We start from the raw sequence: 27,694 nt of genomic DNA on the forward strand, positions 1-27,694 counted from the left end.
AATGAGCTACCTAACTTCCTGCTCGATTGGACAGTGAACTTTGTTATGGTCTGTGCCAGTTCCACCTGTGGTGGGAAGTGGACTGTTCACTGTTCTCTCATTGAGAAGCTTATGTTAGCGACTGCTCTACTAGTCTTACATTGCAGGGTGATTACCTGCTGCTATTTTAGTATGGAGAGGTCCACTTTGGACAAGCTGTTGCCTGATTCTGACTTTGACACTAGTGTTGACCCCTAACTACTTGAGTAATTCATTACGCAGTTGACTTACCACAGTGTTTCCATGAAGATGGAAAGGATAAGGAAAGTTTAATCTGTGGAGAGCTTGTTTGTAGTTAGCATACTGCAATGCAACCATGGCCATTGTGTCTCCCAAATCTTCCTCTAGCAGCTCTGATGCAAGCCATTAGGGAGCTCAAGGCAGATATGCAGGCACTTCACCTGGAGGTCACTGAAGTGAAAAGTATCTGCTCTCATGGAGTGTAAGAGCCAAATCCAGAATCAAACTGACCATCACTAGCAGTCTACACTTTTGCTGTTATGGAGGACAGTGCTATACAGACTTTCATCGACATTGTATTGTATTGAGATTTCTCTTATCAGTGAGAGCCTGCACATGTCTGTGTCAGGTCTGAAAAAGAAACAAAGTCAAAGTTTATTTATATAGTGCTTTTTACAACATTGTCACAAAGCGGATATACAGAAAATCTGGGTCCAAGCCCAAGTGAGCAAGCCAAGGGCAACATTGACAAGGAAAAACTCCCTAAGAACAAGAGGAAGAAACCTTGAGAGGAGCCAAGACTCAAAAGGGGAACCAGTACTCTTCAGGTTGACCATGGATAGCAAAACAGCAACACAGTAAGAGCATCTTGACTAGAGGATAAGATTTTACAATTAATACAATATTGAATATAGAAAAAAAAATGAAATCATCCTGTCACTGGACGGAAGTTAGATTAACCAATGATAACCGATGACTACTGTTAGAGACCTATCAGAATAATAATAAGACTTAGATCTATGAAAATCAGTCCCGCTACCAGTGAATACCAGTGACTACTGTTGCAAGTCCATCACAGTGAAGATGAGAGTTAAATCTATGAACAGTGACTTCTGTGAGAGGCCTGTCATAAAGAGATGTTAGTATTTAGAAATGCATTGATTCCACTTTTTCAGACCGAGTACGAGTGCATGTTTTTTAGTTCTTCCCGATACCGATTGCGATACCCTGTTGAGTAACCTAATTACAACTACGTACTTGTTAGTGTAATTGAGTGCAATGTACCTTAAAAAGTAAATAATTAAAACCTGGCTGATTTTAAGTGATGTGCATTAGCTAGCTGTGTTACATATCATGGATGGAGTACCGTTGCAATTGAGAAGAGTGGTTGTTCCAGAAAAGATGCTTTTATAAGTATGTTTCGTAGTTTTGGTCCTCAATCTCTGTGGCACAGTAACAGATCCGAGGCTAATGCACCTGAGGAGCTTACATTTCGTGTTGCTAAAGTTTTTTGTTTGGCTGATTGAGTCTCATTCACCAACCATTCTTAAGAAGAAATTTCGGTAACACTTTCTGTGAATGTTGCATTTGTAAGCATCTATAAACACATTTATAACATGTTATAATGTATTCATAAGGCATTATAAATGTGGTTATAAATATTTATAAAAAAGAATTACACTGAATTACACTTTATAGCCATGTTTATTATACAGTATGAATTGTTAATATAATGCATTATAAATAGTGTTAATAACATGTTATAATGTCAGTGCCAAAGAAGTCAGTCCCAGCTTAGAGAGCGTAAAGTAAAAACATTTTTTTATAAATATTTATAGCTATGTTTATAATGTCTTATGAATGCATTATAACATGTTATGAATGTGTTTATAGATGCTTACAAAGATGACATTCATAGAAAGTGTTACCGAAATTTCTTCGTAAAACCCACTGATGCAGTTTCCATGAAGATTCTGACATTCACTAATGTTTTCTTATTTGGGATTTGTTCTTAGGTAAGAACAGAATCTGATGAATGAGGCCCATTGTTCTTTGTTCTGTGACTTGCACTGTACGTTTGAATGAAATCTGTCCAGACAAAGCCTACAATTAACATACATATTACACCACAAAAACGCTTGGTCTAATTGACATGCTATGTGAAACACAGACAGCTTTGTCTATGGACAATTTTAAATAAAGCTGTTTAATTCAAAATAACATGCTGCACACAGAGTACTGAGTAACTATACTGAGAAACTAAGCTACAGCAGCTTTTCTGGTGTAGGGTGGTGTCATATGTTAGTATCGGTGCCTGTTTATGAGCTTGAGTAGGAGTAAATGGGCACAGCATTGGGCCGATTCCCGATACCAGTATCGGTATCGATGCATCCCTAGTTATTATAAATATGAGAAGAGGTCAGTGTATTGTGAGGCAGGTGAAATAAAGTCTGTGATTAAATAGTTTGAGTCTGTGCAGTGCCAGGAGAGTGAGTGGCATGCATGTAAGGTTTTCTGCACAGCACTGGACAGCAGATGCTGGTCAAGTTGGTGCAGCACGTGGGTGATCAAGGCAGATGAAGCAGCAGCATCAGACCACACAAGATGTGCAGTTGTTCAATTTGTCACAGAAACACACAGACAGTTCTGTTCGGGGTGACTGAGAACAATATATAGTGTTCACCGAGTGCAGGCAGCAGGCCTAGCAATTACAGCTTATTTAAAAAGGAGAGCCTGAAGGTAGCAAAGACACGAGGGCTCCCTGAGATGTCAGGGTCCCCCACTTGATTGTCATCAAACTTGAGCAAGCGTGTGAGAGTGACATTCTCAATTTACCATAATACTCTGTCAATGAACCCCCAAATCTGCACCGTTTGTCTAATGAGAAAAACTGATTAAAAAAAAGCCTTGACTAAATAAGTAGATTTTTAGCCTAAAATAAAAAACTGAGAAGTCATGAACACTGGAAGTTTATTCCACATCTGGAGGACTTTGTATGAAAAGGCTCTACGCCTAGATGTAATATTACTAATTCTTAGTACTTGGTTAGTGAGCCAGCACCTTGTGACCTAAGTGGGTGTAATGGTTCATAATAAGAAAAGTTCACTCAGGTACTCAGGGACAAGGCCATTTCGAGCTTTATATGTTAGCAGCAGATTTTTGTACTCAGTGTGGAATTTAACTAGCAACCAATGCAGTGTTGATAAGACTGAACTGATGTGGTCAGACTTTCCAGTTCTTGTAAGTGTTCTGGCTGCAGCATTATGGACTAGCTGAAGCCTGTTAAAGCTTTTGCTGGAACATTCAGGCAGCAGGGCTTTACAGTAATCCAACCTGAAAGTAATTGTGTGCTAGCTTTTCTGCATCCTGTAGGGATAGTGCATTTCTTAATATGGCAATATTTCGAAGATAAGGGAGAGCTATTCTAGTAATATTGCTTATATGTGCATCGAAGAACAAATGGGAATTGATTGTGATGCCAAAGTTTTTCACAGATGTACATGATGCAACTAAGAAGCTATTAAGACATATACAATTGTGTGTCATCAGCATAGCAATGGAAATTGATGCCATGTTTACTGATGACTGCTAGTAACACATTCAGTAACAGCTGGGTTGGAGGCATGTTTATCGCTGTGTTGCAGTGATTAATATATATATATATATATATATATATATATATGCACGCACGCACGCACGCACCACTTAGAGTAAACGTTACCATGACAGCGAACATCTCGTGAGGTCCAGTCAGAGTGAAATGAGTTTTTAGTTGGCACACTTAATTGCTTTAAAAATACATCAGAAAAATGTACTTCACATGAAGGCGTTGTGTTCTGAGACACATAAGCTGGATGCCCCCCACATCCCACCGCCGTCTTTTAAAGCTCAAAGCGTTAACTCCATCTCCTCTGCAGATCAGTTTATGCTCCCGCCATGTTGAACGCTATAAACTTTTGCTATGACGTGATGCACATGCACAGAACGTACTTAGATGTTCTGATTGGAAATGTAATCAGATACAGGCGTTTGCATGGCTATTATTCTTCTGTTTACCGGATTATTTACAGGATTACCCACTTCGTTCAATCAGATAGATATTGTATTCCGAATGACCTCAATCAGACTAGACTATTCCGATTGAAGTGTGTTCCGATTACATGGACATCTGACCGTACAAGAATTTATCAAAACCTTGGTCCAAAATTGCATTAAATTACTGGTGTATTATTCAACGGGTTTTGCACAAGTGATGAAACATCATATCTTTTAAAATCACTAAATAAGAAGACTGGGTCTTCGGCAGAGTTAACCAGTAGTTATGCGATCAGCTACAAGTATGTTGTCCAGCCCAGGCACATGTACTACAATGACTGTGGTCTGTCTGAACTCACAGGCAAGTAGTGTGAATGACTGTCCTTATTTATAACTGTGGAACAGTTAACTTCGCATACCGTGATGCTTGTTGCCCAGTTGGTGTTAACAAATATACATAATCTCTGTACAGTTGTTTTTGCTCAGTGAAGCAGATCAGATTGGCCTTGTAAAAATCCTTGTCATACTTGACTAATGCAGTAAATTCCTGCATTTTGTTATGAAAAGATGTGGTTGCTATCATATACATTTTTTTATTTCATTGCTCTGAGATAGAAACAAACAGGAAACACAAAGACACACATACCATTTACCACTTTTCCGGTAGGTGTTTTGTGTTTCTTAGTATTTACTTTTTCAAGAGATTTTTTTCTTTATGACTTTCTTCATTTTAACCCAGCCTGTTGTTAGAGATTTTGTGAATACTGAGTGTCATGGCAACAGGGCAGCCATGAGATTATTTCTGCCATGTAGAGAATAAAGCAGCAGCAGGGATACTGTTTTTTGCTGTTACCTTTTCCACTTCTTAGCTAAATTAATTGCATGGCTGCTGTGATTAAAGATACTTGTTTTATATCTGCAGTATTTTCATTTTTGTACAGCAGTAAGCTCCATTTGATAGACGATTTAGATGATGAGTGCATTATACCATGAAAATAATTTAAGTGCTTTACAGTTTCATTATATACAAAATTGATTATGTGCATAGATATAGATATCAAGATGTTTATCTGATCTCAACAACTAATGACTGTAATTAAGACCCACTTATGACAGTCACAGGATCTGTAACAAATTAAGATTCACTATTAAACTACAATACTTCTTCAGCTTGGCAAACCGCTAATCTATCTCTTGCTTGTTATTGCATTACCATTCACGACATGATTTCTGATGTTCTAGACAAGATTTTGACACTGACAAATAGTGATTAATTTAGCCCAGAACAAGACAGCAGGCAATTTGTCCTTCATTTTCCCCTCGTAATATAGCCTATAACTCTGTATTAAGTCTTTTATTGTGCAATCTCAAATCAGGTTAGTGGAAGATACATGCATGCATACATACATACAAACATACAGTCTCATGTTATGACAATGAATGTGTATTTGGTAACACATTGCACAGAATACTAAACACAAATAAATTAATCGCTGCCAACTAAGTTGTTATAGGGTATAAAAAAATCTCTCTCTCTCTCTCTCTCTCGCTCTCGCTCTCGCTCTTGCTCTCCCTCTTTTTCTCTCTCTCTCTATCTCCATCTCCCTCTCATGCTCTCTCTCTCTCTCGTTCTTTCGCTCTCTCTCTCTCACTCTCTTTCTTTCGCTCTCTCTCTCTCGCTCTCTTGCAGATTGCGAGCCAAAGCGTGTTTCAGATTGGTCGTTTGATGAAAACTGTTTCTTCTGCTGTTTAAGACGAGAGAAAGTGAAGGTAACTGATTTGTGTGTTTATAAAATTTCTTTTGTATCCTGATCACAGTTTTTCTTTGTTTTAAACCATCTATAGCTACAGTATGCAATGTATGTTGCTCTGACTCCATGACTGTAACTCTGTTATTGAAATAGTTTTTAATTTGCAAGTTCTTTGATGGCTGTCTTAATAAATGCAAAGGTATTTTTTATCTACTACAGTGGCATGAATTTGTTTGTCACCAAATTACACTTACTCTGAAGTATCATTTACAAGCAAGGCACTTTTCACTGCACTACCAGTAGTTTGGCAGACTATACTGGACAAGAGCTGCAGGTGAACTGTAGATAACCTAACAAAAGCAATTGTAGGAAAGCTACATTTACCCTTAAAACAAGAAGTAACATAGTGATATGAATGACAGGGCTGCACTTAGGGAAGAGTTGGAACATGGACTGTTGTTGTGTTTTCATGTTGTGTTTGTGATTTTCCTTTTAATACAGCCATAATACAAATGTAATAGACACTTAGAAAAATTTAAATATAAATTAAACTTAATTTGCTTTATAATGGAGTAGACAATAGCGTAGACAAATTGTCATTAAGTTTCTTTTATTTTTTTTTTCCTTCCCACGTTCCTTGAACTATAATTTACGTATTTTTTTTTTTCCCCACACTCTGAATTTTCAAGCTAGAGCCATCAAACTTGGAAGAACTTAGGTAGAAAGATTAAAATGTTGACCCAGTCAGAGAACTGCATCACTTTGGATCTAATCTTTCCACAAAACTTTATAGAAAGATTGAAGATTGAGCCCAAAGCACATGAATGCATTTCATATTCATTGCAGTCATTTGTCTAATCATGCTTTTTTGTCTCCACATCGTCCATAAGAAATTATTTCAATACTTAGTTTGAAGCTATAACCACTACATATTAGAGAAAAGTTCAGGGGTCTTGTATATACACAGGGTGTATACATGTTTCTGCATATAGATGATGATCTATTTTTTCTTGCGTGTGTAACAGTTAAATTAAATATTTCACATGCTCTTTGTCCAAAATAAGCAGTACATTTGTTTTTCTGGGGGTTTTGCAAAAAGGAAGTGTTATCACCATATTTGTTACCATATGCCATATATATTTACCATATATGTCACTGTTAATTATTTGTATAACTGTTGTTTATTTTTTCCAGTATAAGTGTGTTCTCTGTAAAGGACAAGTCAGAAAAATGTGTAATTTTACCTGGGGTGTTCAAACTTTTACATATGACTGTATGTTTAGTTGTTCGCAAAGAGAACAGTATACAATGTGTAAGATTTATCTTCATTCATTGCGAACAGTTGCACATGCAAACATTTGATATACACTCATTGAGCACTTTATTAGCAACACTACACTAATACTGGGTAGGTTCTCCCTTTGCTCTCAAAACAGCCTCAGTTCTGCGTGGCATTAATTATACAAGATGTTGGAAACATTTCCTTGTTTCTGGTCCAAGTTGACATGTTTGCATCAGGCAATTCCTGCACATTTTTCAGATGCACTTTCATGCTGCAAATGTCCTGTTCTGCCACATCCCAAAAGTGTTCTATTGGATTTAGATCCTGTTGCTGGGAAGGCTGCTGAAGCACACTGAACTCATTGTCATGTTCATGAACCCATCTTGAGGCGACATTTTCCCTGACATTTGCATTGACATGGTGCATTATCATGCCAGAAGTAGCCATTAGAAGATGGGGAAATTGTGGCCCTCAAGTGATGCACATGGTGAGCAACAATACTCAAATAAGTTGTGGCATTTAAGTGATGATTGATATTAACAGGCCCAAAGTGTGCCAAGAAAACATTCACCACACCATTACACCACCTCCTCCAGTCTGTTGACATGAGGCAGGTCTGGTCTGTGGGTTCATGCTATTCACACCAAATTCTGACCCTGCCATCTGTGTGTCTCAGCAGAAATTGAGATTCATCAGGTCAGAATCACTGAGTGCGTTTATTTAATAATCCGATAACTGAAGAAAATCAGATTTTATCACTAATACGATGAATGTGTTTACGTGCACTTGTGTAATCAGATAATGGGGAAACTATGAGTCAGGCAGTAATCGGATTTCTGCTTTGCAACCGGCCAATAAACTCTCAGAAGACGACGTGACGTAAACATAATGTAAAATTCAAAGTTTATGCACCAGCTTTTTTTTATTTTTTTTATTTTTTAAACATTTTACATTTTACCTCAAAATATGAACATACATCATCTAGAAAAGGAAGAATATTTAAATCCTTCATTTTGTGATGCATGTGGTCAGTTTTAGCATCGGTCCAAAAGTATTTTGCTGCTATTTCGCGGCAATGCTGCTTGCTTATTTCTGGTACCGTGGTCTGTTTTCACACATGCGCAAACTGAGAAATCCGAAAGAAATCGGAGTAGGAGTATACATACACTGAAAAAATCTGATTTACAGAGCTAAAATCCAGCTCTTTATTAGATTCTTAATCTCATTTCTAGACCTTATTCCAATCTAACAAATCAGAGTATGCTGTTTTCATGACCATTTAAAAATTCAGACTGCAGAAATCTGATTATGATCGGATTATTTAGTACATGTAAACGCACTCGCTGATATCACTTTTTTCCTGTCATTCTGATAGTTAATATGAACATTACCTGAAGCTGCTGGCCCATGTTTGCATGAATTTGTCCACTTCACTGCTACCGCACAATTGGCTGATTAGATAATTGCATGAGTATGTGTACAGGTATTCCTAATAAAGTGCTCAGGGAGTGTATTAAATATCAGTTTTCTAGTGCTCAGTGGCAGTTGTTATGCAAAGATTTAGTGGTACAAAAAAATCTGTCCAATCCAAATGATCTATTTTCTGAACCAAAGCTCTATTAGGTACTGATATCACAGTAATTGGCAAGCTACTATATTTTATGTTCTTCTGTATGTAGCAGTATTTTTAATGACTTATGTATTTGCCTAAAATTGTCAAGAGCCTCACTGAACTATAGATGAAGTAGTGCTTCATTAAAATTTTCTATTAGTACCTTCTTAATTTCAGTCATTAAAATAAGGCATAAAATCACAGTGCTGGTATGTGTGGATATTAGGGGTGGGAATCTCTAGGCACCTCACAATTCGATTAAGATTCAGAGGGCTGCGATGCGATTATAAAATGATTTTGATGCATCTCGATGCATCTTTTTTTTTCTATATAGCATTTATTTATAAACTAGTTCACGTTTCAAGTTTATTTGTCATTTGCACAACATGTCAGGACACTTATGCATTGAAATGCTTGTGTTCAGGCACAGGTAATCACTCTACAGAAAGTAAATAAGTAAAAATAAAAATACAAGAAAAACCAACTGAAATATATTAAATATACACAAAATATACATTTTAAAGTGACTAAGTGACTTGGTGTTATTGTTATTTAAAATGACTTGGTACTTTTAAAGCAAAGTATTTGTAATGATCCATAATGAATTTACTTCCAATATCTTTTTTTAATAAAACAAATGGAAGTGATGTGGCGAATAAACTAGAAGGCTCTCATTCAGTGCTCTTGTTTAGAGCACGAGAAGCTGCTGCTACTCTTCTGGGATAAAATGTGCAGTTACGGTGAAATAAGATCCAGTGGTAATGGATGTCAACGCAGCACGTTACAGCTATTCTACCTGTTTCCTTTAACTTCGGTTTTGGTCTCGTTGTAGAGACGGGGGGGATCGCTGTGTCAGTAAAATATCTTTGAGATGGGACGTGTGCAACATACCACGAAAGCCCTGTTTCGCAACGACTGAGAATTGCCGTGCAGACTGCAGGTCACATAGCAGCGATGCGTTATTCGCATTTATAAGCAGCGCAGTTGGTTTCCTGGTACGTTAAATCTGCAACGAGAGACTGTCACACACTAAAAAGTGCCGAAGCTAAAGTCAGCTTCTCTTTCGGATTCTCCCGTTCCACCTTAAATGGTGCTGCATTTACATTCGGCGCCTCAGTTAGAATTTAAGGTGGAATGGGTAAATTCGAACAAGAAGCTGGAGAATAAGAAGCGACTTCAGCCTCGTAAAACAGTCGAATGTTGAGAGACATTTAACAAGAAACTGATCTACTTCTGAGGAAAGGTTTTCTGGCGGAGATGGGAGGAAAGCGGCTATAGCTGAGCTAAAGCTTAAAGCAGAGCAAAGTAAATCTGCATTTTCGTTTATATTGTTTAGCCTATACTAGGACCTTAGCACATACTGAGACATACTGGACATTAAATGTTGCGGCTCCCAAGGTGGTTTGATGTAGAGGGAGCCGGTCTGAATATTATTTATATAGAACTGCATAACTGGAAGAACTCAAGGTGCTTTAGAACCATAAAAATAATATGAAAGCAATCTTATAGGAAAAAAGACTGCAAAAAAATATATAAAAATTAAACTAAAATAGGTAAGAACAAAATAAACAAAGAAAAAATTAATTAATAAATCAGATAAATAATAAATATTTATATTTTTGCCAAGACATACTTAATTACATCAAGCTATAATTGTCAAGAAACACTTGGATGAACACTATTTTACAGTGGCTTTGAATGTGACTTAACCAATCAGATTTTAGTTGTTAGACATTTCATTGATTCTATTAATCATATAAGGTTTCTTGATTCTGTTCTGATTCACATTTAGTCACAACAGAGGTGATATTGAAAAAATCAGTTGTATTTAGTTAGTATTTGGCAGAAGTTACATATTTATATTTAAGTGGGTTAATATATGTACACCTACCAGCCATAACATTCAAAAATTACTTCCTTGTCTGTATCATCTCTTTGTATCTACACTCACTGTACATTTTTATCAGCTCCAGTTACCATATAGGTAGACTTAGTAGCTCTGCAATTACAGACTGTATTTAGTTTGTTTCTATGCATTGTTAGTCCCCTTTTACTCTGCACACCATAGAGCAGGTATTATTTGGGTGGTGGATCATTCTCAGCACTGCAGTGACACTGACATGGTGGTGGTGTGTTAGTGTGTGTTGTGCTGGATCAGACACAGCAGTGTGGCTGGAGTTCTTAAACACCTCATTGTCACTACTGGACTAAGAATAATGCACCAAAAAAATACTACAAACTATGCAGCAACAAATGAGCTACTGTCTCTAACTTTACATCTACAAAGTGAACCAACAAGTTAGATGTGTCTAATAGAGTGGACAGTGAGTGGACACAGTGTTTAAAAACTCCAGCAGCACTGCTGTGTCACATCCACTCATGCCAGCGCAACACACACTAACATGCCACCACCACATTGGTGTCACTGCAGTGCAGAGAATGATCCACCACTCAAAAAAATACCTGCTCTGTGATGGTCCTGTGGGTGTCCTGACAATTTTTGTTTATAATCACCTTTTACTCTTTGTTTTATTGGTTTAGTCACACATTCCACATGGGCCTCAGACATACAGTCCAGCAAGAGGTTGAGGCAATCAAGAGCATAACTCCTTTTAATTATGCAGGATTAAGGTACAAGCATGCTGTACACTCTTTTGGACTGGTGAAGTTTCAACCACAATGCAGTTTTGATGCACAGTTCACCTTCTTACAGCGGCTTCTGCTTGAGATGCCAAATTCAAGCAGACTGCAAAATATAAATTCAACGCATAGACTTCAAATGTTCTTAAATTACCACTGCTCCACTGAAATGCAGCAGTGATACAAAGCAAAACATCTGGATGTGGTATATGAAACTATTGTGTATTGTAAGCTTGTAGATTCTTTGCGTCGCCTCACTTTTTGTTGATATGTACTGTGAGACTGAGGTGCTTGTGTACTCTGGGGCCAGATTTACTAACATTTTGTGCCATTCCAAATCTTACTAAATAATTAAAGTGACTGTCATGATTTACTAAATAGGTGCTAGGCCCATCTAGCACCCATAATAAGATCAAAGGGGCAGTTGCTGCTCTTCTGTGCTTTTGCCTCATTGCAAATGCATTAATGGGAGTTTCTCTCTCAAAGCACAAAATACTGTGAGAAGATTATGAAAATGAATTTCCAATTCCAGTTTACCAAGACTCGTGATAAATACTGACTGTGTATTCTTAATATAATGAAGGAAATGTGTGTGCGCAAGTCAAAATATTGGGAAAATAAGTGATTGTTTTGATCCAATGAGTCAAAGTGACTCTGAAACAAAGAAAAGAAAGGATTTTTCTTTGTTTCGGAAAACATCACATCTAAGAGCCAGACGTTGTTATATTGTACTGGTCATGTTAATTATGAATTTGTGCCTATGTGTATTTGCGCGGAAGTTTTTAGTAGATAACTTGCTAAACTGGCCACCACCACTAGTGCGAAGTGTCAGTAGACTGTGGTTAATTAGCGTCTCTCTTAGTAAATCTGCCTGTAAGTGTAAACAGTTAATCAACATGGATGTTAATATAACAAATAGTTTTAACAAATAATTCATTAACAAATTACAAATAATATTCATAGCCTTAAGTTGGCCTACCAAGGCTTGGATCTGGAGAGCAAACTGCTCAAGCCCTGCTGTATATCCTATCTGTAAGTCCATTCCTGAGTCCATGATCTTGTTTAGAGCCATCTGGCAAGGTTTACCAAACCCCTCTGTGAAGACAATCATTGTGTTGGAGTACTGGACAGGAGGGTTGAGGAAAAAAAAGTTAGGCCGGCTTCCTAGCTTTAAATGATTCAACAGCGACTGATACTTAAAAGAGCTCTGTACTATCCTGTGGCAGTAGATTGTTCAGAGCAAGTTGAAGGGGAGTGAACGCAGTCAGATACCAGTTAACGAAGTCTGAAATGGTAGGCTAAGGACATCTATACAAGAACTCCTGATTAGCTGCATTTATTTGCTTATTTGAGATGGTGCAGATATGTGAAGCTAGAGGCCAGAAAGTGAACGAGTGGCTGACTTACAAGTGGGTTTAAATTAAATTTGTTAGTCTGTACTAGCACATTAGCACATACTGAGACATAGTTACAGCCGAAATGGTGAAATGGACATAAAATGTTGTGGTTTGATTTTTGTTCAAAGGATAAAATGGTGCTTCTTAACATTTGGGTTGCCGACGCCTGTTCTAGGCCATGCAGGCATTCACCTTTTTTAGAAACCAGTCTTGAGTTATTTTGGCTTTATATTTGGGGTTGTTGTCTCGTTGAAATATCCATCCTTATCCCTGGAAGCTTATTTATGAGGTGTTGTACACAGTATAAAGTATGTGGCACCGTACCATAACAGACACCGTGCCGTAACATACTTCCCATTCCAAAACCATAAGCATTAATTAACAGCTGAAACAGCCTTAACTATTCTGGGAAGATTTTTCTCAAGATTCCACAAGAACACTATTATCCCTCCTCCACCAATATTGGCACTTTGCATTTCAGTAGGTAGTGTTCTCCTGATGTCCGGCAAACACACATTCATGCAGAAGACAGTTCAAGAGAAACAGCATTCCTCCAGGACCATGGTGTAACACATGAACACAAGTGCAAAACAATACAATATACTCTGTACAGTCCAATAAATATGAAAGACTTACAATAAATACAAAACAGGACACAGAAAGTACACAGTAATGAGAATATGTAGATTGTGCAAACAGTGTAACATACTATGACATATTAGCAGCTGGCCTAGCATATATGAGCATAGCAGTTACTGAGGTAGCAATCAGAACAGCAGCAACGAAATACAGTATTTGGTTGATACAGTATTCTAGCAGCCGATATGGTTAAAGAAATAAAATGTGCAATAATACAAGTAGTCAGATATTGTTAAGGAATAAAATGTGCAAAAATGTAAGTAGTCAGATATATGAATTATAAAATTATACATTATAAGTGGTGTTTCAGTGTGAAATGCACTAATTATATTTAAATACGGTCTCACAGGCATAGTCTGGTATTTCTGAGTGGGATGGTGTCATATTGTTATGTATATGCGTTTGTGTCTGTGTTGGTGTCTGTCAATTCAGGAATGAGGAATTGAGGAATCTGATGGCTTGTGGAAAGAAACTGTTGCACTGTCTGGCTCCGAGAGCCTGAATGCTGCGGTACCTTCTTCCGGATGGCAGAAAAGAGAACAGTTTGTGTGAGGGGTGTGTGGGGTCATCTACGATGCTGGTGGTTTTTCGGATGCAGCATGTGGTGTTAATCTCTGTGATGGAGGGAAGAGAGATCCCGATGATCTTTTCACCTGTCCTCACTGTCCCTCTCTGTGGCTGGGTTTCCATTTAAATGTTTTGCAAATGCTATGCGCATTTACAAAATTTTGGCAAAAAATTGAGTGTTTCTGTCAACTACAGTTATGCAAAGAAACTTTAGATTACGTAGGCTACAATGATTAGGGGCTGCATCAAAATGAGCATGAAGCCATTTGCCATCTTTGCAGCCATTTGCCATATTTTTATGGTCAAGCTGCCGGGCAGGACAACTAATGGCCCCACCTAATGAGGGCTGAGATCTCTGTGCCACCCTGACAACATCCCCCTTGCATCTGGGATCGTAAACGCACCAGACAATTCTGGGAGCACATTTTGCAGAGCTGTTTTTCAAACAAGCTTTGAATTAGGCATTTCAGAATGTTAAATGCATTCTTCAAAAAGGTATGCACCACGATCAGACCGAAAACCCCTTTTCCACATTTCGGCTTTAGCGGTATTGTACCTTGTCTAGTCTTTTATGTGATATTTGTATTAAGACATTGTCTAGATGGCGGCATATTTTGCTCCAAGATGCGTATGTACCCCTCGGTATGGTGCCCTCACAGATTTGCAAGTTACCCATGTCGTTGGCACTAGCACACTCCTATACCATAACAGGTGCTGGCTTTTGAACTCTGCGTTGGTAATAGGATGGTCCTTTTCCTCTGTGGCCCAGAGAACACAATGTCCATTATTTCCAAAAAAATTTAAAGGTGAATATGTCAGATGACAGTACATGTTTCCACTTGGTAGCAGTCCATCAGTTGAGCTTAAACCCAAAGAAGTCCATTTCTGGATGTTGATATATGGCTTGCTTTTTGCACAGTAGAGTCTTTACATAGTGATTAACTATGTTTACTGAAAAGGGTTTTCTGAAGTATTCCTGAGCCCATGTGTACAGAAACATGTTGGTTTTCTAATGCAGTGCCATCTGAGGAATCGCAGGTTACAGGCATTCAGTATTGGTTTTCAGTCTTGCACTGTACACACAGAAATTTCTCTAGATTCTCTAAATCTTTCACTGTAGATGGTGAAATCTTTACATTTCTTGCGATCGTGCATTGAGAAACATCATTCTTCAATTATTGGGCTATTCACTCATGAAGGTTTTTTCAAAGTGGTGACCAGTTTTTTTTTTATGCTCTTTTATACCCAGTTATGATAGCAGCACCTGTTTACCTGTAAAAAGTTCCAAAACAGGTGTTCATCATACCACAAATTCCCGCTCTTACATTGCCCCGTCCCAATTTTGTTGGAAAATCTTGCGGGCAACAAATTTGGAATTAATGTATGTTAACGAAAATCAAGTTGATAGGATAAAATATTAAATATTTATTCTTTGCGCTTTTTTCAGTTGAATACCTGTAAAAGACAGTTTTCAAATCATTGCTTTCTGTTTTTATTGAATAAAACTGTCCCAACTTTTGAATTGGTTTTGTATGTATACAGTGGAGGAAAGAAGTATTGAGCACATTTCCAATTTAGCTATTTCAATGCAGCTGTTCACATGAAATATAAATTAGACATTGGTATTAAATCAAAATGACTACACAGATAGAGAAATTGTAACATTCCAAATCATGAAAGTTGAAAATCACTTTCATACATATACATTCATACATATATATGGCGGCAAGGTAGTACACGCAGCAGCCTCTCTGGGTCCGACAAATGGTGCTATTTTTATGTCATTAGTTTAAGTTTCAAGTTAACACACATATATAACAAATGACACCATTTCACTCCCCACTTCTTGCAATTCCAGACTATGTCTGAGTTACTGTCATTAAATATAATAATTGCATTTCACACTGAAACACTTTACTTAATATAGTTAATATATCAGGTCAACCAAATACTGTATTTCGTTATTGTTGTTCTAGTGGCTACCTCAGTGACTTCTATGTTCATATATGCTAGCTGTCTGCTAGTATGTCTTAGTATGATACATCCTGCTTTGCACAACTCTACATATTCTCAGTACCGTGTACTGTCTGTGCCCTGTTTTGTATTCATTGTAAGTCTCGTATTTATTGCACTGTATTGTCTGCACTGTTTAAATTGTATTGTTTTGCACTTTGTGTTCCTGTGTTGCACCATGTTCCTGGAACAATGTTGTTTCGTTTCACTGTGTACTTGTATATAGCTGAAATAAGAATAAAGCCTCTTGAAATACAATGCAATGAAACAGAATTCGAACACAGTACTGAACACAGTCAAACCACTAAACCAACTGATTCCCTTAATTAGTTTTCCTATCCATGCTAATTAGTCATCTGCTTTAGCACATGTCGGTAGGTTAGTTCTTCCATTCTTTGAAAAAAGGTCACCCGCCTCTGAATGCAAGTAAACAAATCATTTGTCACAAAACTGTCAATCATCTCATGATTTGCAATCACCTTGGAAGACTCCGTTACACACGAAAAGGCATGTTCAATATTGTTTTAAGTTGAAGGAACCAAGACTCAAAAGGGGAACCCATCCTCCTCTGGTCGACACCGGATAGGAAACAGTGTTAGTATTAAAATACAGAAACGGGGAAAAACAGGTCAAGCAATGGTTATAATTAGAGTTTGAGTCTGTGCAGCAGCAGCAGTATCATCAGAAGGGTCAGTTCATGCAGGCGGCGTTTGCACAGTGTTGTACAGCGAGAAGCTCCATGGTGGTCAAACCGGTCCAGAAGGCTTGGCAATCAAGCAAGAAGATGCAACAGCCTCAGACCACACAGGATGGGCAGCTGTTCAACTCTGCAAAGAAAAAGAAAAGACACAGAGAGTTAGTTCTGTAAAGAGTCACTGATTACAGTTAACAGGGTTAAGACTCTGGCAGGTCTGGCTATTACAGCCTAACTAAAAGGGAGAGCCAGAAGGTAACAGAGACATGAGGGCTCCCAGATGTCAGCGCCCCTCCGCTCCACCGTCAGCAAACCTGCGTGAATGTATGAGAGCAGTGGGAAGACAGCACCAACACTCCTAGTTTACCTTAATACTCTGTCCACGAACCCCCAGATCTGCACCTTTTATCTAACAGGAAAAACTAATTACCAAAGGCTTGACTAAACAAGTGGGTTTTTAGCCCAGACTTAAAAACTGAGGCTGTGTCTGAGCCCCGAACACTGACTGGAAGATTATTCCAAAGCTGGGGGGCTTTGTATGAGAAGGCTTTAACCTCTGATGACACTTTATTAATTTTTGGTACTAATGGTAAGCCAGCACCTTGTGATCTATGTAGGCATGATGGTTCATAGTAAGACAGAAGTTCAGTTTGGTAGAGGACCGAGGACATTTAGAGCTTTATATGTCAGTGAAAGAATTTTGTAATCAGTGCGACATTTAAGTGGCAACCAGTGTAGGTTTGATAAAACTGGGCTGATATGGTCAAACTTGCTGGTTCTTGTGAGGACTCCGGCTGCAGCATTTTGGACTAACTGAAGCACCCACCTGGTGCCTCTTACCTTGTGCAACTCCTGAGTAGGAAAGGGACTAACCCCGATCAAGGAGTTTGGTTTCAGAGTCAAACGTAGTGCTTAGGACCCTATTATTTTTGTTGGAGTTTTAGTTGTCCAAGCATGTATTGCTGGAACCCTGTTGTAATTGTTACGATTTTTAGGGGTCCAAGCACGAAGTGCTTGAACCCTACTGGAATTGTCAAGATATTTCTTATTATTTTTCTGCCCTAAAACGAATCGCCCAGACCATACTGTAGGTCCTAGTGACTTGAAACTTGGTCAATAGGTAGTCCCTCCCGCTTCTGAGGCGCATGACATGAGCCCAATCGGCCTAAAGGGGGCATTATTGCGCAGCAAAATGCTTGCCGCTATATTGTTGTTGTATTAAGAAATAATAATAATAACAATAATTGTTGTTGTTGTTGTTGTTATTATTGTTATTGTTATTATTATTATTATTATTATACATCAACTGCCTTGAGGAAGGTCTGCTGTTCCAAAGCTTGTCTATCCATGGCAAGAAAATACTGACAATTCCCAGTTCCAAGCTCCGAGACAAAGAGGAACGGCTTCTTCTGTTCCTCCAGACACAGATATGGCACCATGTTAGTTAATGAAGAAAACCAAAAAAGTCAGAACTTGGAATTTGCTAGTATTAGTGCGCATTATGCAATAGCCATAGAGTGAAAACAGGTGTACATTTACTCTTATTAGATTAGAGAAACCGTTTTTAACAGAGAATCTGTTTATATTTATGGTAACATTTTTTTTTTGTTCTTTTAGGACCAAAGTATGTTTTGGTACTGCAGACTGCAGTCTTGCACAGGTGTAAATTATTATTAATTAGCCAGCTGCTCAGCCAATGCTCAACCAAGCCACAGACTTATCATGATCACATAGGCTGAATCGCAAACTGCTTCCTATGTAGTGCACTATATAGGTCATATACACAATGGCTTCTACGCCCAAATAGTGCATTATATGTTAAATGGAAAGCTGTTTATGTATATGCCATTAGTTACACAACTTCCTAACAATTAGAGCAGAATGTGTGCAGAAGCTCTAGTTTCTTGACCTTTGCAGTGCACTGTGTAGAAAATAGGGAGCCATTTGAGATTCAGTCATGGTATTTGAAGCTTTCTTAAAAATGTTACGCACTACCTTTTTGCCCTCCATGTAATAAAATGTAAACTACTTAGCTGCTATCATATCTGAAGCAGCCAAGTAGTTTAGAAAATGTGGGTCTGACAGTATGTGCGATACTGTGGCTCTGCAGTTAGAGCCTTCTCACCATCACAGAAAGAATTAACTTAGGTGGCTTCTTGACCTGCAAAGTTAACTAGGTAGTAGGAAATGGCCCTATGGATAGTTGCTGTTTAGTTTTTGTGCTATAGTAAACAATGTCATGTTCTTCTGTTCATTTGGAAGCTGTCGCAAATGAACAAAAATATTTGTCACAACATGAAGATAAGTTTAATTCAGTTTAATTCAGTGTAATTCATTACCAAGCGATGGAACAAAATCTGCCACCGCAAAGAGCAAGAAACTGATACATGAAATTCTTGTTAATGATGCTTTTCTTTTGGTATATATATTTGGGGTGGGGGGAAAAATTGATTCTTAGATGCATCTCGATGTGGGCATGGATGATTCTGAATCGATTCACAAATAACAAAAATCGATTTTCTAGATTTTAATTTATAACGTAATGTTGACAGAGCACAAAAGGCGGAACTTGGAAGTGCAGCGCTTGGACAGTCTGTCGCGTGCACATAACAAAAACACAAATGGATGAGCACCCTCTGCATTAAAAGCTAGGTTAGGTCAGGAGTCGACAACCCAAATGTTAACAAGAGCCATTTTCTCCTTTCAAAAAAAAAGTCAAACTACCTTGGGAGCCACAACATTTAATGTCCAGTATGTCTCAGTATGTGCTAATGTACTAGTATAGGCTAAAAATATAAACGGAAATACAGACTTACTTTGCTCTACTTTAAGCTTTAGCTATAGCTCTTTCCTTCTACTTCCGGCAGGAAACTTTTCCTCAAAAGTTTAATAGTTTCTTGTAAAACGTCTCTCAATGTTCAACTGTTTTACGAGGCTGAAGTCAGCTTCTTATTCGCCAGCTTCTTGTTTGAATTTTCCCGTTCCACCTTTAATTCTGCCTGAGGTGCCAGAATGTAAATGCGGCACCATTTAAGGTGGAACGGGGAAATTCAAAAAAGAAGCTGACTTCAGCTTCACAACTGTTTAGTGTTTTCAGTTTCTCGTTGCAGATTAAAAGTACCAGAAAACCAACTGCAGTGCTTATAAAAGCAAAGAAGTCCATTCGACTCCAAATGTTCATCTTAAATATTTCTCTTTGCCTTTTTGTTAGCCACTAGCTAGGCGAGATTGTCTGCATTGCTATGTGACCTGCAGTCTACACGGGTTATAGGGCGAATCAGCAGCATTTAAGACCATCTATTGTTAACACTGTGTTAGAACGATCAGCGGAGCTTTATTTTACTGCAAAAGAGGATTATTTTATTTTTACGTAAAAATCTAATTCTGCTGTGGAGCTGCAACAGGACAGCAAAAGAGCCTCATGTTGCTGACCACTGAGCTAGCGTATGGAAGCACTTTGGCTTCTATGAAGTTGAAGGGAAAAGGACCTGGACGGGAGCCACACTATATGCAAGTTGTGTCACACTAAAATATTTTAGAAACGATAAACATGAGAAACCATATTACACATTTCCACCCGTTCTCCTTCCGGTTGTACTTGCTGCCAACCAGAGGACCATCAAGCAAGCGATGTCAAAGCTTCCACACAACTCGGAAAGGGTGAAGCGAATTACAAATTCTATCACAACTTTTTTGCCAAGGATTTGCGTCCGAACTCGGTCATTGAGACCCAAGGCTTTCGTGCTATGTTGCCCACTTTGGAGCCGACATACAGCGTCCCGTCTTGAAGATATTTTACTGACACAGCGACCCCCACAATCCACAATGAGACCAAAACCAAAGTTATGGAATCACTGAAGAAAACGGGCAGGGTATCTGTAACGTGATGCATGGACATCCTTTGCCGCAGAATCTTATTTTACTGTAACTGTAAACAAAAGCAGTGAATGAGAGCCTTCCAGTAGCCTTGGCACATCGCTTCCATTTGTGTGATTAATAAAAGATATTGGAAGTAAATTCATTATGGATCATTACAAATACTTTGCTTTAAAAAGTTGTCACACAGTGAGAAAAAAAATCCTGTATAGAAAAAAAAAAAACAAAAAACAGATGTTATCCCTTTCTACTGCAATACAGATGACCCAATCGGAAGCTAGCCAGAGAATAAAATCTAGTAAAATTTCATTCTACAGAATCATGATTACTTTTTTTTAATGTATCACCTTTAGGAGAATTTGGCTGGATTGAACAGCCAAATCTTATCAGAAGTGGACAGATATAAGCAGGAGCAATCCAGGATCATCAAACTTGAGAGACAAGCAGAAGACTTCCTCAATGCTGTCCTCTATAAAAGGGGTAAGCTGAATGTTTTCATTTAAGCACCTGTTTGCTTACATTTGTATAATAGACCAAAATATAGTAAACTTTGTAATAAAGATAAGGTATTTAAGGTTCTTCATATCTTATAAACATGTAAGCTTGTTTACATACATAGTCATAAATAAACAACCCTGGTCAAATTATATCTGTAGAGGATGTGTACTTATTTTCACATAGAAAATCAACAATATATATATGTAATAATGTAATTTGACCAGGGGGGCACACATTTTGTATAATTTTGTATGACTGTTTTCTTTGCTCATATGTGTTTCCCTTTTTGCACAATAACAGAATTGATAAGATTTCTGTAAAAAAAAGTGAAAAATGAACATTTTGTGGTTGAACTTTTTAACAGGAAATATTTATAGTGCCCTATACTTCATACCTGAGTTTGTGTGTTGATTGTATTTGGCCAGCATTTTTTTCCATTTTTAAGGTGCAACAGATGTCAAACTATTTCAGCATACAATAAATTAGAATACTAATTTATTACTGTTGGGCAGTATGGCTTATCATTGTATATTTTTTGATATTGATAATTATGTACTACATAATAATGAATTTGGGTAGCAAAATGGACATGCTATCACAAAAATCTCAGAATCCAATGCTATGGATTCTAAAAAAAGAAGGAGAAGAACAATTTGGTAAAAGAAATGCAGCAAATTATAGAATTAAAATATTTGATAAGAAATACTGCAGATATATAAACTTGGAATGTGTCATCTTGCTATCAAATGTAACATGAAATTCAGTCCACTTCTATGTGATGACAAGGCAAAAAGAAGAAAAAGATATCCGAGTCCCAGTGCTTGGCACAAACTGCATGGCTGTGCCATGTTGATGACATCAGTTTTTTTTTTTAATCATGACAGAGTAAAATCATCAAAAAATATTTGATGACGAGTGAGCCAAGTTACTAAAAACTGGTGTGCTGTTCATGGAGTAATGTCCTAACTACTCTGAGTTTGCCTTGGTTAATCAACTAAGTGAAAGTTCACATCTGACTAGTTTAAGTTCACGTCATGAACAACATGAGCTATGGATGGCTAATGATGCATGCAAACTAGGATAGACACAAACGATAAAACAAGCTGCAGATCCTTGTTTATGAATTCAAATTTAACTTCAAATTCAAATTTATTTGTATAGCCCATTTTACAATATACGCATATGCAGAAATGTTAAATTGGTAAAATTCCCCTTGGCCCATAGTTTTGCAATGAGATGTTTAAGCACACATGCTTTTGGCCTCGCACTACTACACACACACTACAACAACAGAATGAAATATAAAGTTTAAGAAAAGGTCATATAAGTATGTTTGAAGTCAGTGTTTCCCCATTTATCAAGGTTTGATAAATTTTCAGTATAATACACCATTCTCACACTCCCACGTTCTAGCGAAAGCCCTGGTGGTGTTTTCTACTGCAAGGAAAGCGACACTACTCTGCTGTTGCCAGGAGAGGGCGCACTTCCGAGTTTTCGACATGATTAGAGAGGCGGTAGCGACCAGTGAAATGAGTCTTTAGCAATGGCTGAAACTTGGAGTTATACATTCCCAGTTTGAGTGGAGTGACTGGCAGTCTGTTCTGCTGTGACGAAGTGTGAGTGACGAAATAGGTGGCGTAACTGTACTGTCCTACAGTGAACTCACCTCTTTTTGTACATCCTAACAAGCTTTAGCAGCGTTAAATCACGTCTGCTTCTCACAACTAAAGCGCTGTTACAGAGCTCAAAAAGTCATATTTTAGTATAAGTGCATTCCCAAGCAACAAAAGTGAAAGAAAGAAGTGGGTTCATGTAAATTACAGCCCTGATTTAAACGAAAGTGAACTGAGGACGCTGTGAAGCGTTAGCGGGAGAGCGTTGTCTTTCCAGGCTAACTGTTTTTAGCAGCTGGCTAACTTGAAGCGGTGCTCCATCACTCGCACAGCACAGCGAATTGATGATACTGTAGATCAGATAAGACACAAAAGCACCGCTTTCAGTTTACACGTACCTAAAAGGAGCGCTCTGTTTGTCTGGTGTTGATATATTGCGGTTCACCCCTTAAACTACTACAATAGAACAGAGAAACCCAGTCATCTGCTAGCTGGTGTTTGAATACTGTGATATGCTCTGACATGGATGTGGTAGGAGTGATGGCAGTAAGGCAGTGTGATCCATCACTGACGTACCGAGCCAGCTAACGTTTGCTGTTTGTACTGAGCTGACGTTGTTAAGAAACTAAACAATTTAGTACTGTTGTTGGCCACTTGTTTAGCATTTGTAACGGGATAGCCTAGCACCCATCACCAGACAGCTAAAAATAATCTTTTCTTTCTTAAATTATAAATATTACAAAAATTCCGGCCGTGCTTTTCCAGCTGATAAAAACAGCTCACATCTCCCACTCTCCCATGACAGATTTGTGAAATGTTCCACTGTTTGGCGAGTGTTTGTCATGTTCCGACCATAAAGGATAGTTTAAAACAGCAAATAACCACCAAGGAGCAAAAATCAGCCTTCAAACTTGAAAGAAATAATGATTTGACATTTATCGCGATATGTATCGATATCGAACCATATGAATTTTGTTTATCGTGATAACATTTTTGGCCATATCGCCCAGCTCTACTTACAGGTTTCAAATGTCCATATTTAGATCTGCTATAAGTAGTATAAACCCACTCTTTGAAAGTGAATGTACATTACATCCATGTACAGCATAAAAGTTACCAGGGATGCTTTGTAAGACCTGCTTTGTGCTTTGTAAGGTGCTTTGCATCAATGACACTGTGTGCCTTTGTTTACTCATAAAAAAAACTGATTAAGTGCAGAATAGTTAAAGTGAGGTGAATGGCTCAGCTAAATATAGCGTATTTAAGGGGAACCCATATCTTATACATGTTGTATACATAGTGCAACAGATAAATGCTGTCCCCATAGTACCAAATATGCATAATGTTATAGCACAATAGACACGATATATTAAAAATTAGTCTGGGGTGCTTATTTCTTGATACTTCTTGGTACGTTTAATCTTGTTTACAGTATTTGTAGTGTATATGCTGCTAAAATTAACAAGTCTTGTGAAAAACTGCAAATGTGCAAAAATAAAATGAACATGGACATTATTTTCAGTACAATACAGTGTACTGTATTACATTGAAAATAAATAAGTACAGTACTTTAAGAAATGCTGAAGTACAATACTTATTTTAGTACTACACTGTACCACACTGAGTTAATTGCTTTTCTCTATCTTGCCTACATTTCATGTGTTTAAGTATTTACAAAAATAGAGTTTGTATCTAAACAGGTCCCATTCCAGTATGTGTTTATAACCTTTATAATTCTAAAGGTTTTATTTACAGGTTTTGTGTAATCATGGAAATACTGGAGAAACCATAGAATTTAGCAATTCTGTCTCGCAGGCCTGGAAAGGTTTTGGAAAATAATAAATGCTCAAAAGATTTTGGACAAATCCTGGACACTCACTTAAACTTAACATTATCTATGCTTTAAACACATACTTGAAGCAGTGAGTAGTCTAAATCACAAAAAATAGACCCCAGACTGTCATTTCATGTAGTTCAAGAGAAATGGAAATCAGAATATTTTTGGTTGGAGAGCCACAGCAAATGAGTGTGTCTCATATGTCAAGAGACTATTGCGGAAATTAAAGAATTGAATATTAAGACACATTATGAAACCAAGCATGGACATTATAGTAAATATTCAGGGGATGAGAGGGCAGAGAAACGTAAGCACCTGGAAGCTACCCTATTCTTAAAGCGGCAACTTTTCTTCAGGGCATGGGGGCGCAGGAGAATTTGACCAGAGCAAGTTACGAGGTGGCTATGTTAATCGCTAAGCATGGAAAACCTTTCTCTGATGGTGAATTCGTGAAAGAGTGTTTAACTAAAGTGGTCGAGGTCATTTGCCCTGAAAAGAAGCAGGACTTTATGACTATCAGTCGTGCCTTAACACTAAAGCCTGGAGAATAGGGGGCTGTACCATCAGACATCAAGAAACAACTGAGCAAGATGTGTCATGCTTTTGGCTGTTTTTCATTAGCATGTGATGAAAGTACAGAAGTGACTGATACTGCGCAGTTGCTAATCTTTGTGAGAGGTGTGGATGCTAACATAAATATCACTAAAGAATTGCTGGATCTTCAGAGTCTGAAGGGCCAGACAAGAGGAGTGGATTTATTTCAGTCTGTCCTTTCGGCAGTTGAAGACATGAAACTGTCCTCAGACAAAATGAATGGAATAGCTACCGATGGCGCACCAGTGATGACTGGTGAGCGGAGTGGATTAGCCTCACTCGTTTGCATCATTAAACCTCACTGCTTAATACACCAGCAGGCTCTGCACTAAGTGCCTGAAATTTGACCATGTCATGACTACAGTAATGAAAACTGTGAACATGATTTGCACCAAAGACCTTTACCACTGCCAGTTTCAGCAGTTTCTTCAAGATATCAAGCCTGAACATGTAATTTACCACAACGATGTCCAATGGCTCAGTCGTGGATATATGTTGCATGTTTTTTCTCACTTAGAATGGAGATAGCACAGTTTCTGACTGAATAGAGACGTCCAGTGAGGGAACTCTTTGATCCTGTTTGGCTGGCAGATATGGCATTTTTAGTCAATATCACGAAGCACTTGACTGCACTAAACACCAGCCTAACAAGGAAAAGATGCTGTAGTGAGCCAGCTGTATGCACACAAGGCCTTTGCTACCAAGGCCTTTGCTACCAAGCTCCAACTATTCAAGAGACATCTGTCGCAAACCAAGCCAAACATGACACACTTCCCCGCGTTGCAAGAGGTTTTGGACAGTTTGCCAAGCGAGAACGTTGGTAGACGTGGGAAAATATGCGGCTGCGGGAGTTCAATGAGCACTTTAAGGATTTCTCCAAGATTGAGGAGGACATGCTCATTTTCTGTTGTCCTTTTACAGTAGTTGTGGATGCCGCACCGCATTAGCTTCAGATGAAGCTGATTGAGATGCATGATGATGAGCTTCACAGCCGACATCAGCAGGTCTCTTTTCATAACTTTTATCAAAACCTGACGAACCCAGATGCGAACACACGGCAAGAGAATGCTCAGCTTATTTGGTTCCATATACATTTGTGAACAGACCTTTTCTGTTATGAACATAAACAAGAACTGCTTGAGGTCTAGGCTGACTGATCGCTACTTAGATGACATTTTACGTGTCACAACTACAGCTGTCCGGACTTAATGCATATAATGCAGTCAAGGGCGCAGCTCAACCACTCACATTAGTTTGTAGTGGGCTTTCTCTTCTGGTGAGTTGTAGCATCTGGTTTGAATTTTGACACAAGGACTATTTCTATAATATTTTTTGTGTTTAGTTGGTTATATGACTTAAGAAATATAAGACTTGCTTTTTTTATTCAGTTCCAGGGGTCTGGTAATTCATAGAAACTAAGTAATAAAATACAATCAACATGAGAAATGCAGACAGAAGATATTTGATGTGTTTTAAAGATTATTAAGTATTATGCATAAATGTTTTAAAGAAAATATTCAACCTAAATAATGTGCAGTCAGTTACGATAGTTTTCACTCTTTTGATATCCTGCTGCAGGTATTGCACTAAAATGAATATAAATTGTTCTGTACATTTGTGTTTTCTTATTTAGAATACAATGTTTTGAATAATTTATTAATTATAGACCGGCCCTTAGGTATTTTAATGTGGTCAAATTTGGCCCCCTTTGAAAAAAGTTTGGACACCCCTGGTGTAGGTGATAATATAGCACGACTGTGAATGTGTGAAATTGTGTAAGCTAAGGCCTTCATAGGTTAGCATTTAATTTATTTCATGAATAGCTAAACCCAAAGATGTTCAGAAGTTGCTTCATGTGAGTCTCAAGTCTTTGAGGCACGAGTCTGAGACTGAAAGTTTTTCTATAATGAAAGGTTCGTTGTTTGAAGCCGTGTCACACTTTGCCTATTCCAAAAGGATTAGTTGGATTGTCAGTGAAGTACTGGCATTTATTGCAGAGTTCACTTATTTGAGAGTAACAATGAGTAAAAAGGAGAAAAAAAGAACTTTGCATTGAAGATGAGGCATATATCAAATAGAAGTCAAATATTGAAAATGTCATATAGCATTGATAGTCATAAATGAAACGTGTTCAATTATTACTAAAAATCTATTAAGTGTTACTGAAACACTTTGAAGGTTAAGTGAATGACTGACTACAGATTAAATATTGAATGGAAATCATATAGCATGGATGCAATAATAAATGTAAAATTATTACTAAAAATGAGCAAAGTAACATTGATACACTTTGAAGATTGTAGTAGGTAGATATGGGGATGAATGGCTTGTTACAGATGAGAAATTACATGGAAGTCATAAATCATGGTTACGGTGGTAAACATTTTAAATTTAAATATCTGAAACAGAGTAATTTTTTACACATGTTGACGGTTGTATTACCTACCAAGGAAGATGGATGAATTACTGCATATGAAATATTGAATATAAGCCGTATAGCATGGATACTGTAATACATACATTTTTAAAAGTTTTTAAAATAATGACCTATGAAGGATCCCCCTATACTTATTCCCCTAGGTGTTTACTACAACTTTAAAAATATTTGTTTTACTTTGTTGGTTTCTAGTAATAATATTACATTTT

At 37.8% G+C, this 27,694-nt stretch overlaps 1 protein-coding gene across 2 annotated transcripts in view; it reads left to right on the plus strand.

Annotated features, from left to right (window-relative positions):
* lcor (ligand dependent nuclear receptor corepressor) overlaps positions 1 to 27,694 on the plus strand; it is a 100,571-nt gene that overhangs the window by 52,838 nt on the left and 20,039 nt on the right. For both annotated transcript variants that reach the window (XM_036583919.1, XM_036583920.1), the window contains exons 3-4: positions 5,726 to 5,805; positions 20,860 to 20,986. In XM_036583919.1, the coding sequence (XP_036439812.1) occupies positions 5,726 to 5,805; positions 20,860 to 20,986 (207 nt within the window). The remainder of the gene's footprint in view (positions 1 to 5,725; positions 5,806 to 20,859; positions 20,987 to 27,694) is intronic.

This window comes from Colossoma macropomum, unplaced genomic scaffold (genome assembly GCF_904425465.1).
Source record: "Colossoma macropomum unplaced genomic scaffold, Colossoma_macropomum, whole genome shotgun sequence".
NCBI classification, from domain to species: domain Eukaryota; kingdom Metazoa; phylum Chordata; class Actinopteri; order Characiformes; family Serrasalmidae; genus Colossoma; species Colossoma macropomum.